The following is a 14,559-nucleotide window of genomic DNA, read 5'->3' as shown; positions in this document are numbered from 1 at the left end:
ATTATTGTCATGTCCCAAAGTAGTAGTTACTTCGAACAGCAAAAACCACAAAATGAATAATGGACTCTGAATAATGTACTCTGTTTATTAACATGAAAAGAGCTATATCAATTTGCAATATAATTAGAAGTGACACTATATAAGCTCTGGATTTTCAAGCCAGAAACACATTTTTCTATACTAAAATGTGTATCTGATACCTTGTTTATGACATATGCAAACAACAGTGCAAACAAAAATGTTCAAAATGCATCCTTTGTTTGAGTGGGTTTTAAGGTGAAGTTAGGAAAGCTAAAGCCTAGCTGGAATTGAATCTGGCAAGGAATGTCAAAGATAACAAGAAAGGCTTCTATAAATTCATAGGTAACAAAAGGAAGATTAGAGAATATGTGGACCCATTGTTGAACAAGATGAGATACTGGTTACAAAGTACTTGGAAAAGGCTGAGCTACTGAATGCCTTCTTGGCCTTAGCCCTTACTAGCAAGACAGGTCTTCAGGAAACCTGGTCCAGTCATCAGGGGAGAATCTGGAGCAATGAAGTACAAAGTTCTGAACCTGGGGACAAACAGGCACACACCAATATATGCTGGTGGCCACCTAGCTGAAAAGCAGAACCAGAGGCAGTGGACACAAACTGAAACACAGGAGCCTCTGTGTGAACATCAGGAAACATTTTGTCAGTGTGAGGGTGACACAGCACTGGGACACGCTGCCCAGAGAGGTTGTGGAGTCTCCATCCTCTGGGCACAGTCCTGGGTGATCCACTCTTGCTGACCCTTCTTTAGGAAAGAGTTAGACCCGATAACCTGCAGAGGTCCCTCCCAACATCAACCATTCTGTGTTTATATTTATTACATGGTCCCATTGTTGACTTTATGTGGCCCATAGCTCTGCTCATGCTAAAGAACTTGAGGCATCAGGGCCTACACAATCACAAAGAGAAACAAGAAGAATGTTGGCACTGATTATATTTAAATGTGTAGGGTAAATGAACAGATTAAAGAAAACCTCAACAAACCCACACTCTCCCTTTGATTGTTATGACAGCTTAACTATAATAAAATAAATCTCTAAACCACAATTACCAGGTTGTTGTAGAGACCCAAGTCCTCTGGTCTGCCCTTTGTTAGTTAAGCCAGATGACTTCTCAGTCCTGTGCAGAAAGTGGGAAATGGGTCCATTTCAGAAACAAACAAGAACTCAAAAAGCAACAATACAGAGTACTTTCCAAATTTTAAAAATCTTGGCCTGTCTTCAGTAAAATCTGGTGACAGCTATTTTGTTTTTAAAAGTACTACTTTTCTTCTGTATTCCTGATTAAGTGAATTGAAAGTTACACCTACTTTTAAAAAAATAAGGCAGAAAAATAATACAAGTTTGATTATTGCAATTTATGTCTTTTCCTGAGATTCGAAGTTTCTTTCACTGTTATTTTATTTTTTTCTTAAAATTATTCATCCATATTACATTATAGAAAGCTTCAACAATTTTGTCTACCTTTTATGTAGTACGGTACATCAAAAAAAAGGGTTAGAAAAGAGCTTAAGGGTCAAGGTTGCTTTCATCTTTCAGTCCCAATTTGCAAATGAAACATTATTTCTTCCAAAATTTGATCAAAGGCCCTATTTTCTAGATTTCTCATTACCTTATTGATCTCCCCTGGTTCCCACCTCACTATTTAATTTTACTGCAATGCCCCAAACTGAACACAGCAGTCCTGCTGAGGCACCACTGATGTTGAGACAGTTGAGAGAATTAATTCCTATAGTTTGCAGGCTCAGTTAAAACTATATTCTTTAACTCTTCCACAACAGCACTAGGTCATCTGCCTTACTTACAATGTCCTTACAGATCCTTCTTCTAAGGACTTTTGCTTACCTATACTCTGCTGTTCTCCATGCTTCATCCCTGTAGTTGATTGTTCTTAATTACTAAGAATGACACCCTTCTTTTCCCTTGACTACTCCTTCAGTTTCTCAAGGATGTTTTGGATATGATTCTGTTTTCCAGTGCATATGTGCTCCTAACTTACTTTTCTGCAAATTTAAAAGTTTTTTTTTTCTTTTCCAGATCTCTCTACTTCTGCCACAAATGGAAAGATTCAATGGAACAGAACTTATACAAAGCACGTGAACAATAAATAGCACAATCAGACATTAGATCCCATTATCTCCTATTTGTTACTAGATGAGAATAAGGAATTGAATATTTTTAATAGTTTTTTTTATCTCCATCATAGCTAGGCATTCTGGAGATATTCAGATAACCTTAAATCACTAGGCTGTCTTGTTTTTACTGTAGTAATCCTTGATTACTGTAGTATTCATCTACATCCTTAGCATCTGCCTTCTGTTCATTCTCACATGAACATATCATTGCCAAAAGCATGCATGCTTTATTGATGATTGCATGTTATAGATATATTAAGTTACTAAAAATGATGAAGTATATTAAAGATTAAAATGACATCAGTTACCCAGGAATAGGCTTTCTCTGAGAGATTCTGCTAGGAGGTTGTGGAGGCAGTGGTGGTGGGGTTGGCTTGTTTTGTGGAGGAGCTGGCTGCTGTTTTGATTGCTGGTTCAGAGCTTCTATAATGCTGGCTGTCTTTGCCACTGGAGGCGGTGGTGCTGGAGAAAGTACATCTATATAGGAAAGTTAGACAGAAACATGGAATTAAATTTCCATTTACCATTTCATTTCTTGGGTTCTCATAACAGGTTCCCCTGTTACAGGACGTATGTAAGAAAAATGCTTTACTACATGTAATGGAAGGAGGACTTCTTTGGAAAATGGTTTACCTTTTGTTTCACCTAATCAAAGCTGGAGACCTCACAAGCACTTAAATTTATTCAAGCATTAAAGTGCAAGCAAAGAAAATTCTTACTGAAGTCAGTCACATTCTTGAAAACAGTAGATCAGAATACATTTTTAAAGTGCTAACATTATTTGTCCAGTCAATACCTTCAGTCTGTGTTTTATGGAAAAGTAACCAAGTGAGTAATATCTGACAAATTTTATTTAGAGGAACAACTTTTCTTAAAATCTTGTTGTGATTCACAATTAACAGCAGACTAGGTTTAGCAATTAATTAAAATTGCTATTGAATTCTTAAAACCACCAAAACAGCAGCTGGCAATGAATTAAAACATCCTTTTGCATTCCAGTGGTCTGCAAGAATCAAGCAAAATGTGGAGACACAGCCCCAAGCCTACATGTAACACTCACCTTCACAACTAGTGAGAAATACAGCACAAAAACTATACATATATATATATATTTATATATAAAAATAAAATGATGAGCCCTTTAGCTGTAGTAATAGATGGTGTTTCCTGCTGACCCTGCACTACACCATACAGTACTCACTGGAGCATCAGAGAAGATAGTTTGTTACTGGATGGGAACGATAGGCCAAAGCTACAGTCACCAAAAGAGGAAGTATGAGTTGTGGAAATGGAAAAATAAGCCAACTGTGATTAGATACAGTAGAAGGGAGAACAGGGGAAAGTGGAAACATACTTGTAGATGTTACACGCAATGGCGGCACAGGGGGATGAATAGCTGGTGGATCTGATGAAGACCTCTGCCTGCTTATACTTTCCACTCCTAAAAAATTTGTCTTCCACATTGCATTAGATGAAGAAATTGTCTGAATACCACTGCCAAGAACTGAAGGCTGAACTAAAAAGAGAGGAAAATACTGCATTATTATTATTACTTACCCTAAGCACAAAGTGTTAATATTCACACCTGTGCTTTCAGAAATGGTGTGGATAGACCACTGTATTCAGCAACACTATATTCATCAACTATAGTCACTGCATCCTGATGGAATGCCAGGGCAGAAATCAGTCTGGTGTTAGAAATTACAGAAAAAATCACCCAGAAACTTCTAACACTTTACCTAAACAAAATTTGTCTCCAGTCATTACTTTAAAATATATCAATACTTGAAAAAGCAGATTTCTCAGTAAGAAGGCAGAAGGCACATCTTGCTACCTTCTTTAGTCCCTGACTGATAACTGTAATTTTCTCAGGTACTGCAAGAAAAGGACCTCACTCTTCCACAAGCATGAGCACACATTGCTGACTCAAAGTGAAACATCAGTTTTGACTTAGAAATAAAATAAAACTGTAAACCTGAATTTCACTCAAGCAAGAAGCTATAATAACTAGTTGTGAAACAGTCACAGAGTACTTCTTCAGAGCCTCTTAAATTACTTCATCCTGAAGAGCTGCCTCCTCTTTTCATAAAAACAGTCTACAGGTTTTCTTTACAAAGCCAGCATTTTGCACATATTATGCCATTTCTCACTACTCACTGCATGAGTATCATATTAAGAAAAGATGAAACAGAGTAAGGTATGAACAAATATTAGGTTGCAGGGAAAAGCATAAAAGGCTCAGAAGACTTGGAAAACAGCCTAAAGCTATGAGGATAAAGGAGCAATAATACACCATAAGCATAACATTAACAACATCAGCAACTGAAAAGAAGCTACAGTCAATGATACTATTATAGCTTTTAACTAAGTATATAAATTAATAGGCTAATACATTGCTAGAGTAAAGAATATGAGCTAATAATCATAGGCAGGCAGCATTGTCTTCATGGCATGAGTTGTATTACAGTGATGCCAAGAAGTTTGGGGTTGGGAATGAAATTAAAATGACACTTCTTGAAATGTGTCATTTAAGCAAGGGCAAACTGTGGGTATGGTTGGCCATGATTAAAATAATATCAAAGGATAAAACAGTCTTTTTAACTATTCAATTTTTCACTAATTCAGAGATAGAATCTAACAGTTAAACAAACCAGGCAAGCTCCTTGAGTAAATTTTCCTGTTTGGTGGGGAAAATATTCCTTTCCACCAAGTGAAAAAATGTTGCCTAGATATTAAGGTTAGACTTCATGTGAAATGTCAAAGTAATCCTGCCTTGGTTAAGTTTTACATATAACTAAACTTCCCCCACTCCCATCCTACCCTTTCCAAGTAACCCAAAACCAGACTTTTCTGTTCTCAGTTTTTCTGCCCGTTTTATGCAGCCATTCCATAACTGACTTTTCATATTACACAGAAGATCAGATTGCCATCTCAGGCACAATCACTGGTGCATGGAGTCCTGGATTTTGACCTCTGCACAGTGCTCCCAAAGGCAGAAGTCACCCATGTGTGCCCAGAAGATTTCCTGATCATATCTCCTCTTAGGGGGTCTGAATACAGCACCACAGAAAACCATGGGTTTAATAGTAACTTTTCTTGAATAGAATTGAATACATAAATTTAGCCTCCATGAAAGATGGTGGATAATAAAGGTATTACAACAATGAAACACATTGAATATGACCTGTACTAAGAGGACCTATTTGGATTTCTCTATGTTTCTTTACTGTGATGCAAACAGATTACATATGAAGATAGGAATGAAGTTCACAGCACCAGCTTTAATGGTAGATTTTGCAATCACACAACCCTCTGAATCAGGATGAGACACATACTTTTACACTGTTCTAATGATCTAGGGACAACCAGTAATTGGCAGCTGTGTTTTCAGTCAGATATCAGGTCGTGAAAATCATTCAGTTCTCCACATCATGACACTTACACTTTTATTTCAACAATCCTGAAGCATGTATTTATTAAGAGAAGAATTTGCAAGGTTAAGATCTCATGCTCTGTATACACTCTCCATTCTCTGAGGTCTGAAACAAAGTTTGATGACAGACAAACGCTATTGAAATTTTATCTTTACAGTGAACCCTGACAATGACGTCTTCAAGAAACAGAAGTATGAAAAGATTGAATATAATAAAAAAATTGATGAGCTACATTGACTGCAGACATCCTTTTAATAAATGGTTTAACTCTGGTGAGGTTATCTGGGTATTGTTTTCCCAAACACTACTGTGTACTGCCTTGCAGGTATACCAATAATCAAACTCAGAAGACATTATGTAGATTCACTTCAAGGATATAAAATGAGGCCATCAATAACTGTTCCAATACTTACCTGTGCTAAATAACTGTAAGACAAAACCTAAAAATTACTTTAAAAAAACAACTTATGATCCTATTCTTCTAATATAATTATATTTTCTAGTACCTTTGCCAATATTCCTTGGAGGTAGAGGAGGTGCACTACTTGTAACAGGTACTGCAGGCGGAATGGGAGGTGGACTGCCACTGAGTATTGCTCCATATGTTTCATTCTGTAATATACTTGGCATAAATCCTCTTTGCTTGTCCTTAGCAATGTTTGCTGCATCTCTTGCCAAGGATGCTACATTAGGCTGAAGTTGGTTTGATCCAAGCTGGTAGAAGCTGACAGGCCTGTCCTCTCTCCGGTTGGGACTGGGTTGCTTTAACACGATAAGAAAAGTACTCATTGATATCACATTAGTTGTACTCATTTTATTTATTAGTTAATAGAAAGTTATTAGTTTCTAGAAAGAAAAAATGGCATCTAAAATGCGTTTCTGTTGCTTTTAATACATAGCCTAAAACCTACATTCTGCTCTCTTCAAGACAAAGTAACTATGCACCCTAACAATGCACCCTAACAACAATAACAAAAGATTTAAGGTGAATTGCGCTTCAAAACTATTAATATATTCTCATTTCTTCTGTAGTACACTGCTACAGGATACTACTGTATCCCTATCCACACAAAGCTATACTTCTACAGATAACCAGAATAGATTTTCAGGCTGGATCAAATAAAGTTTTCCTGCATCAAAATATCCAGCAGTATTCTCAAAACTAAATAAATAACTGTAGGTCCTAAGCCTTATCTGAAGTTCAGCAGAGCTAAATCCCAAATGGATGATCATGATCCCATAACCCAGACAAGATTTCATCTAAGTATTCTCCCTGTAGCTCAGCCTACAACAAATGAGTAGCCAAAACTTCTCTTAAACTCTTTTTAACTCACTAGTATTACTGGATAAGTTTGGGAGATTACTTAATTGGCAGCTGGGATGGAACATTGCTCATCCTACACACGTTATCAAATTCTATCAGATGAGCTGGTTTTGAGATTTACGGCAATCATCTGCACTTAGCATTATTCTTCCTGTTTCAACAGCAAGCATAGTCATTACTATTATCAAATGATAATTAAAATAGCTGGAGTTACAAATTCATATGGCTAGTACAGCAATGGACTTTAACAATCCACAGCCCAGAGAGCATAAATATACCTTCATAAATAGTGCTAGATAAACATGCTATACTGACATATTGTCTGTATGAAATTAGAATAACAATTTATAGTAATAGCATTTAGGCAGAATAAAGATTTACATCAACAGTATCACTAACAAGCAATTGATTTTCCTCTGAATACATTCAATGATTACTTCTGGATTCATCATGCAGGGCCTTTAGATCTGTTATAGAACAGCATTATAACTCCAAGATTTATCAGAATTATGTACATTACAGTCCCTACCCTTGCTTTGGCTTAGCAGCCTCACTCCTCATTGGCTGACACTTTCCATTCCCTTACCTCTCCACTGTCCTAGTTCTGGGACTTGTTTCAGCCCACACCTTCTTCTGCTTTCTAAATCAGCAGAAGTTCTTTTGCATGTTTATGATTTAGCTTTTCACTGGCTCACCAAACTGAAGCAGGTCAGTACAGGGACAAATGTGTGCCAGAGTGGAGGCAAAAGCTGAGACAGGACCAGGCAGCCATGGTGTACAACAACAGCAGAAACCAGTTGAATTATCTTAACCTTCTTTTAGGTTAGAGTCTCTCATATATGAAATATTCTAGACTAAAAGAAATTTCAGACATGAAAAGAAATCTCTTCTGACATAGATTACAAAATCTATTCAGTTGTCTTACCAGCAAAACACATCCAATAGTTTGACATTTAAAAACAAAACTCTGATGTGATCCTAAGCAACAGCACCTGTGCAAACAACGTAGTCACAGACACTGGGACTCTGTGATTAATAGTCTTTAATCTTCTTTCAAAAGTCCTTGGAGTATAAACTTACTAATAGTGGGCAGTGAAATAGGAGCTTCATAATTTTAGCCACACTGTTGAGTAGCAGATACCTTCCTATATGAGATGGAGCTCAGGGACTAGTCAAAAAAAACCCCACTTAACCGCAGAAGGCAACTGGCAACAATGAAGAAAGTGAAGGACAAGAACAGATCAAAAAACAAATTTAGATCATGCCTGAAAGGGATTAGCATTTGTAAATAACCAAAAACTTTTATACTTGGAAAACATGAGACCTCTAAAGGTTTCAATTTGTTTTATCAAAATGATCATCACTATTGTTATTATCTGGAGGGTGATAAAATATATAGGAATACATAAATATGAGGACAGAGTATCCTCATGCAGAAGAACTGGATCTAGCAGCTCACAGATTTCAGAAATTAAATTTTGAAAATGCAATGAAGTTTCTGTGCTATTGAAAAGTTTTGCAATATGACCATCATTCAAGCCATCTGGATACGGTCCTGGGCAACTGGCTCCAGGTGATCCTGGTGTAGCAAGGAGGTTAGACTTCCAACCCCAACCATTCTGGGATTCTGGACCTAAAAGTACCACAACTCCACTAAACATTTCCAGTATGAAAAGCATGAAGATGAAAAATTATTTTATACATGAAGATTCAGAATTAAGACCCTACCCTGCTGTTAATGGATGCAGCTTATTTAATGCACAGGTTCAGTTGAAGACAAAACAATGCATAAACTGTTTTAAAGTTAGAGTCATTGACTGGAGATATTTTACAAACATGAGGAGATAGTGTGAGGTGCCTTCCATTGTAAAGGCAATTTTCCCAGTTCATGTTGGATCTGCTTCACAATCAGCAGATCTAAATATTCCTGATATATTGAAACCAACTATTGACTTGATTGAAAAGAATATATAACACATGGCTAATAATTTGGGACCACATGGCCATTTTTTAAGAGGAAAAAGAAGACAAAGTATAATTCCAGAAACAAAAATTTAAGCTACTGCATTTTACTACAGAGATTTATTTCACAGTGTCTTCATATCCATAGGAAAAGCTATGGAATTATGGAAAGCTATGGAATTATTGAAATAATTATGAACATCACACTTACACATACATGTGTACAGAAAAATAATATTGATACAAACCTGTAGCTTTTCATCCACATCATCATCACTTTCATCCAGATCTTCATGAAGTAACCGCCATTCATATTCTACATGAACATGAGAATTAAATCTTCCAGACAGTGCTTGAGTAAGCTAAGGTAAAAAAAGATGACTGTTGACACTTATGTTATGGGCAGTACTTATTTTAAAACAACATATTTAAAAGCAAACAAAGTCCACAAATAGGAAGAATCTTGGTTTCAGCAATCTGGAAAGTTACTGCACTGAAGTAAATTTAAATTATGCTGTGTTACCAAATACAACACAAAAAAATCAAAAGTTACTAGACATTTCATTAATCATTGTAGATCCATTCTCCATTTTCTGATAAGAAGCATCACATAGTATTTGCTTTGGTTTAGAAATTGCAATTCAAAGAAATTAACTGCAATGGCAGTTTCCTTGAATCCGAGTGACTTATTAAGAAGTGTTGACCCCCCTAATACGATGGGGCATCCACAACTTCTCTGGGCAACAAGATAACGGCCTTCATCCATGACCTTCACTCATAAAAAGTACTGTAGTAATTAGATTTCAAGGAGATGTCTGACACTTCGATCCATAGAATCATTTAGGTTGGAAAAGACCTTTAAGATCCAACCATGAACCCAGAACTGCCACATCCACCACTAAACCTTAGCCCTATCTACACTATTTCTGAATACCTCCAAGAAAGGTGACTCAACCACTCCCTTGCATCTGAAGAAAAATATTGTTTTCTTCTTAAAAGCATATAACTTTATGTAAGCATATGAAAATTTCTGAGGACATAACTATTTCTACTACATCACTATTGCATCTGGAATAGATTCACTGAATATTCAGCTGCACATTGTTAAATGATCAGACCTGAAATGCACACATAGAATGACACAATACTCACCAATTCTTCACAGTGAGTATGTTTTAAACGTTTAGCTATATCAAGTGGTGTCTCTCCTGCTTCATTTGCTATATTACAGCAAAAAAAGAAATGCATGATGAGAGGTGTCACTATTAACATGTCCATTACTAAAGACAAACCTGCATAATAAAGTACCAAAGCAACACACTTGAAAACTCCTCTCTTTCTTTTATAGGTAGGTCCAGCTCCTATCAACCCTCTGAACATGACAAGCAGTAGCAATTCAAGATGCCATATATACATATGAATGACAGCCATGAAATGGCAGTATATAACTTGACAACAAAACAGCAATTAAAAGTCTAAACCTGTTTAAAAACTAAGTGTAATATATAAGGCAATTTTAAACTTGAAATAAACAGTGAATACTGATTCTCTAATAATGAACATTTACAGAATTATGATAAACAACAGAGGAGAAAATGCACTTATTCCAACTTCACTGTTTCTTATCTGAAGCAAAGACAAATAGGAAATTGAAGTACACATTACCCTTTTACCTATTTCAATAGAAGCCTTCCCTCTCAGCAGCAGTTTGAGGCACTCAACGTTGTCTGTTAGACAGCAATAATGCAGGGCTGTGCTACCTTTACAGGTTTGCTTATCTAGATTGCCACTTTTGGAGTACAAGAAAGAAGAAAGGTAATTAAACATAAGTTTCCTAATCTATATTATTAAGCTACTCTCATTAGAAGATTTTCAAAGAATAAAATGACTTTTGCAAATACAGCTTTAGTACTTCAGTAATTGTATTTATTTAGCATTTATATTACTTTACATAAAAGCAATGTCAGTATTTAGCTTTCCATACTTACCTGTTCTGCACTAAAAAGTCAACTATATGAAGGGATGTTCGATCAACTGATCTAACAGCAAGGTGCAGTGCTGTTTCATCTTGCTCCTAAGAATAAAACGAAAAATGATATTTGTTTCTTCTTCTTCTGAAGAAGAAATTTTAGTAAGACATTAATTAAATCAAATAAACACGTAATTTCAAAATATTCAAACGTGCTACCATTAAAACATCTGTGAAGACTTACTGTGTCCCTTTTGTTCCTTAAAAGTGAATAAATAAATAAATGGGTTGAAAACCAATGGATTATTGAATTCTTTAGTATTTAATGTTTTAATACATTTAAAATAAGATAGTACTTGGGAACAATTTTAGATTAAACTATTTAGTCTCTTCTTTTTTAATTGTTAAATTACATCATTAGAATTACATACATTCAGAACAGAGTTTCAGATACTATTTCAAATAATTTTTAATTAATGAATGCACATTGCACTTACAACAATTTGTCTAATAAAATTTACAACACTTACATGACCATTGGCCAGTGGAATTTTTTCTGTGAGATCCACCCCATCAGCATACACTTGAACTAATCCAAGAATGTCTCTTGATTTCACTGCTTCACAAAGAGCGTGCAATTTAGCTGCATTGTCTGCATGCTTCTTCCTTGCATATTTTCTCTCAATATACTTGGCAGTAATGTAATCTTTTCTTGCATTCCTGAAATTGAATGTGATTTACTTATATAACTTTCAGCTGAAGATACATATTATCATTTCCATAAATACATGCAAGTCATTTGAAATCCTTCATTACGATAATTTTTCTTTTTAAATATGCATGTAACCATGCAGTTTCATATTTCAAGTATGAAATGTAGTTACAGAAAATGAATCAAATATCCAATATGAAGATAGACCCCAAATTTCGTCTTCCAAACTCTGCGATGATGTTGAGATCAAGACTATCCAGCTCTATGTACAGAAGATACATCAAAGCTTCATAACGTTGGTTTATGTTGCCTTGCAAGTTTATGTTTACCTGACTTGGTACTTCTACACAAGGAGGGGATGCAAAGGGATGGAAGGCATGGGATACCAAAAAAAAAATAATCTATCTTATACCTCTGCACACCACTATCCAGGCCTTGAATTTGAATTCACAGGAGTATGTTTTTTAAACTCTTCACCACAACTGTAACAGGGAGGATAAGTTGGACCTTTTAGCAACATTTCTAAACCAAGATGAAAACTTAGTCCACCTGACTCAGCACAAGTTATCACTTCTGCTGTTGATGCCCAGTAACACATCCACTCCTCTTCCCATCACTCCAAGGCAGGAGTTTGCTTGCCTCCCAAAGGCATAACTCCTTAGCAACTCTTGGGATGAACACAGCATTGCATAGAAGACAATTGACAAAGTCATACCATATCATCTAGATACTATGTAATGGGCAACAAGTAAAAAAAATCCCAATAAATAATAATAAATTGATTGGATCAATGGCTAACTCTTGTTCATAAAGCATTTGATAGCAGTCAGGTTCTCGTTTCTATAAAATAGCCCAAATTTTGATAATTTCTGAGGTATCAAATGAAATTATCTTTTTAAATACAAATTTTTAGAAGTGTTCTTATTATATTGATTCAGCATATGGTAAAATTATTGGTAATTTAAATTATTAATATTAATACTCTGCATTTTTATTGATAGTAGTAGTCCAAAACTATCTAAACTGCCTTGTTTAACACTGGTTTTGTCAGAATGCTAAAAATACACCTAATGTAAAATCAGCTTCATCCAGAGCCAATTCTTCTGGGTTTGTTTCTGCATTGTTTACTAGCTCTTTCACGATGAGTAGTATCCAGCCAAGTAGGCAGCTGTCCTTGCTGTATCTCTGCCATCACTGTTCAGTGCTTTCGAGGAATTCAGTTAAATGTTCTGTCTCCATTCCACACAGACTTCGGTCCTAGGTGTAGTTTCTAAATGCTGTTCTGTATCTTTCAAGTAAATGTGCACTTTATTACAATTTCTATATTGTTTTCAAATAGCACAAAATTAATTGCTTTTGTTTTAATCCCTATCTTTGTATGACTTTAAGGTTCCCAACAAGTCACAGTTAATTTGTTTCTTTCCCACAAACCATGATTCAAAGATTTGGTAAGATATTCCTTACTATTAGAGTAGGTACAGTCAGATAAAACTCAATAAAAAAGACATGCAAAGCATCAGAAGAAAGGTTTACTCCTCAGCTATAAGACCATAAATAAGATATTACACATCTTCCATGGCCTGCCAGTGCAAACCATAATGGCACAGCCCCTTAGCAATATTAAATTAAATGCCTGCCTTTCTCAGAAGTAGTGGCTCTTTACTTACATATCACTGCTTGGATTAGGCTTGACCACCTCATCAACTGGAAGACAGAATTCCATAATCTCATTAAATCCAGCATTCCCAATATTCTTTGCAAGCTGTTAAAAAACAAAATCCCACAGCTCAATTAATAAACGTGTTCAGTTATTAGCCACAGACACAACTAGGGGAGAACAAGGGAAAATGAGAGTTGGGACCTCTTATTTCTGATTTCTTGGCCTGCTGCTATGTCAGCAATAACAAACAGATTAGGGACTTTTTTTGGATGTGAATTTTCAACTGGGATTTAGTACATGAACAAATAACTGCAGAATAATCCATCAAGACACCAGTTCTTACAATAAATGCAAATACTCTGTGCTGGGTAAGAACACACATATGAACTGTCATGGAGCAGTTGATAAGTGGTAACTTCTTTGTGTAGCTAAGCTGACTACATTTTTTTCCTTTGGGGATTAAAGTTGTCTTCTAAAATAGTGCTAAATAATTAATGGGTTAAGTATTTGTGAAGTCCTCCAATTTTTAATCTGAAGCACATTTTTATGCCAAACAGCTGTGTTCTTTTAAAAAGCAACTCAGGATAAAAAGATTTGAAAATACAAAAAATATTAAGCCTCTACTAATTTGAGTTCTAAGATAAGAAAGAGTTTACAGTAGGACACTATGTTCCAGAAGATTCCAATAAACTTAAAAAATTAAGCTTTCTTAAATAATGTTTATCTAGAGACAACTTCAGGATTAGAACATCTTGCTAAAGTGACAAAAAATATACTTGTGTTAGAAGTATTTTACAGTACTATTTTTAAGTTAATAAAAGCAATTTGATTACCAGAAGTTCAGATGTTCCCAGCACATCTAATGTAAGTGACTGCATTCTGGAATAATGAACACCAAGTTCTCTATGGATTCCTGAGCATTCAATGCAAGTTAAAATTCCCAAATTTGTTGAAAGCCAGGTAGGATCTGTAACAGAAGGCACCCACAGAATTAAAATTATTCATGCAATTATTTCATCTAGAAAATGTAGAATACACAAATTAAATTCTGTAAAATAAGATTCTTGTAGATTAAATTTTTTTGTTAATTTATGTCTTTACATTTACTCTACCAGGAAAAAAATCCAGGACCTTTTTTAATGCTGAAAGAAGTGGAGAATTTTTATTTCATTTTTGTGAAAGACATTGCTATCCAAGGGAGCCCGTTAATCACTCCAGTTTGTCATTCTTCAAACAACTTTCAAGAGTTGCATTTTCCCACCACCAGTATAATGGTGTCATACTCTCAACTGGGAATACAAGTGCAGTTTAAACTGAAATAACAATGT

General features: G+C 35.4%; 1 protein-coding gene across 5 annotated transcripts in view; it reads right to left on the bottom strand.

Annotated features, from left to right (window-relative positions):
• The window catches only part of ASAP2 (ArfGAP with SH3 domain, ankyrin repeat and PH domain 2), an 84,665-nt gene that overhangs the window by 8,883 nt on the left and 61,223 nt on the right, over positions 1-14,559 (bottom strand). For 4 of the 5 annotated variants that reach the window (XM_054629972.2, XM_077175059.1, XM_077175061.1 and 1 more), the window contains 11 exons: positions 14,065-14,198; positions 13,239-13,333; positions 11,390-11,579; positions 10,879-10,964; positions 10,564-10,679; positions 10,043-10,110; positions 9,139-9,252; positions 6,111-6,366; positions 3,525-3,686; positions 2,479-2,647; positions 1,088-1,155 (listed from right to left, as the gene is read on the bottom strand). In XM_054629972.2, the coding sequence (XP_054485947.2) occupies positions 1,088-1,155; positions 2,479-2,647; positions 3,525-3,686; positions 6,111-6,366; positions 9,139-9,252; positions 10,043-10,110; positions 10,564-10,679; positions 10,879-10,964; positions 11,390-11,579; positions 13,239-13,333; positions 14,065-14,198 (1,458 nt within the window). The remainder of the gene's footprint in view (positions 1-1,087; positions 1,156-2,478; positions 2,648-3,524; positions 3,687-6,110; positions 6,367-9,138; positions 9,253-10,042; positions 10,111-10,563; positions 10,680-10,878; positions 10,965-11,389; positions 11,580-13,238; positions 13,334-14,064; positions 14,199-14,559) is intronic. The other variant, XM_077175060.1, reaches the window with a different exon arrangement.

This window comes from Agelaius phoeniceus, chromosome 3 (genome assembly GCF_051311805.1).
Source record: "Agelaius phoeniceus isolate bAgePho1 chromosome 3, bAgePho1.hap1, whole genome shotgun sequence".
Taxonomy (NCBI): Eukaryota; Metazoa; Chordata; class Aves; order Passeriformes; family Icteridae; genus Agelaius; species Agelaius phoeniceus.
The sequence above is the reverse complement of the archived record's forward strand: the minus strand, read 5'-3'. Positions and strand labels throughout refer to the sequence as shown.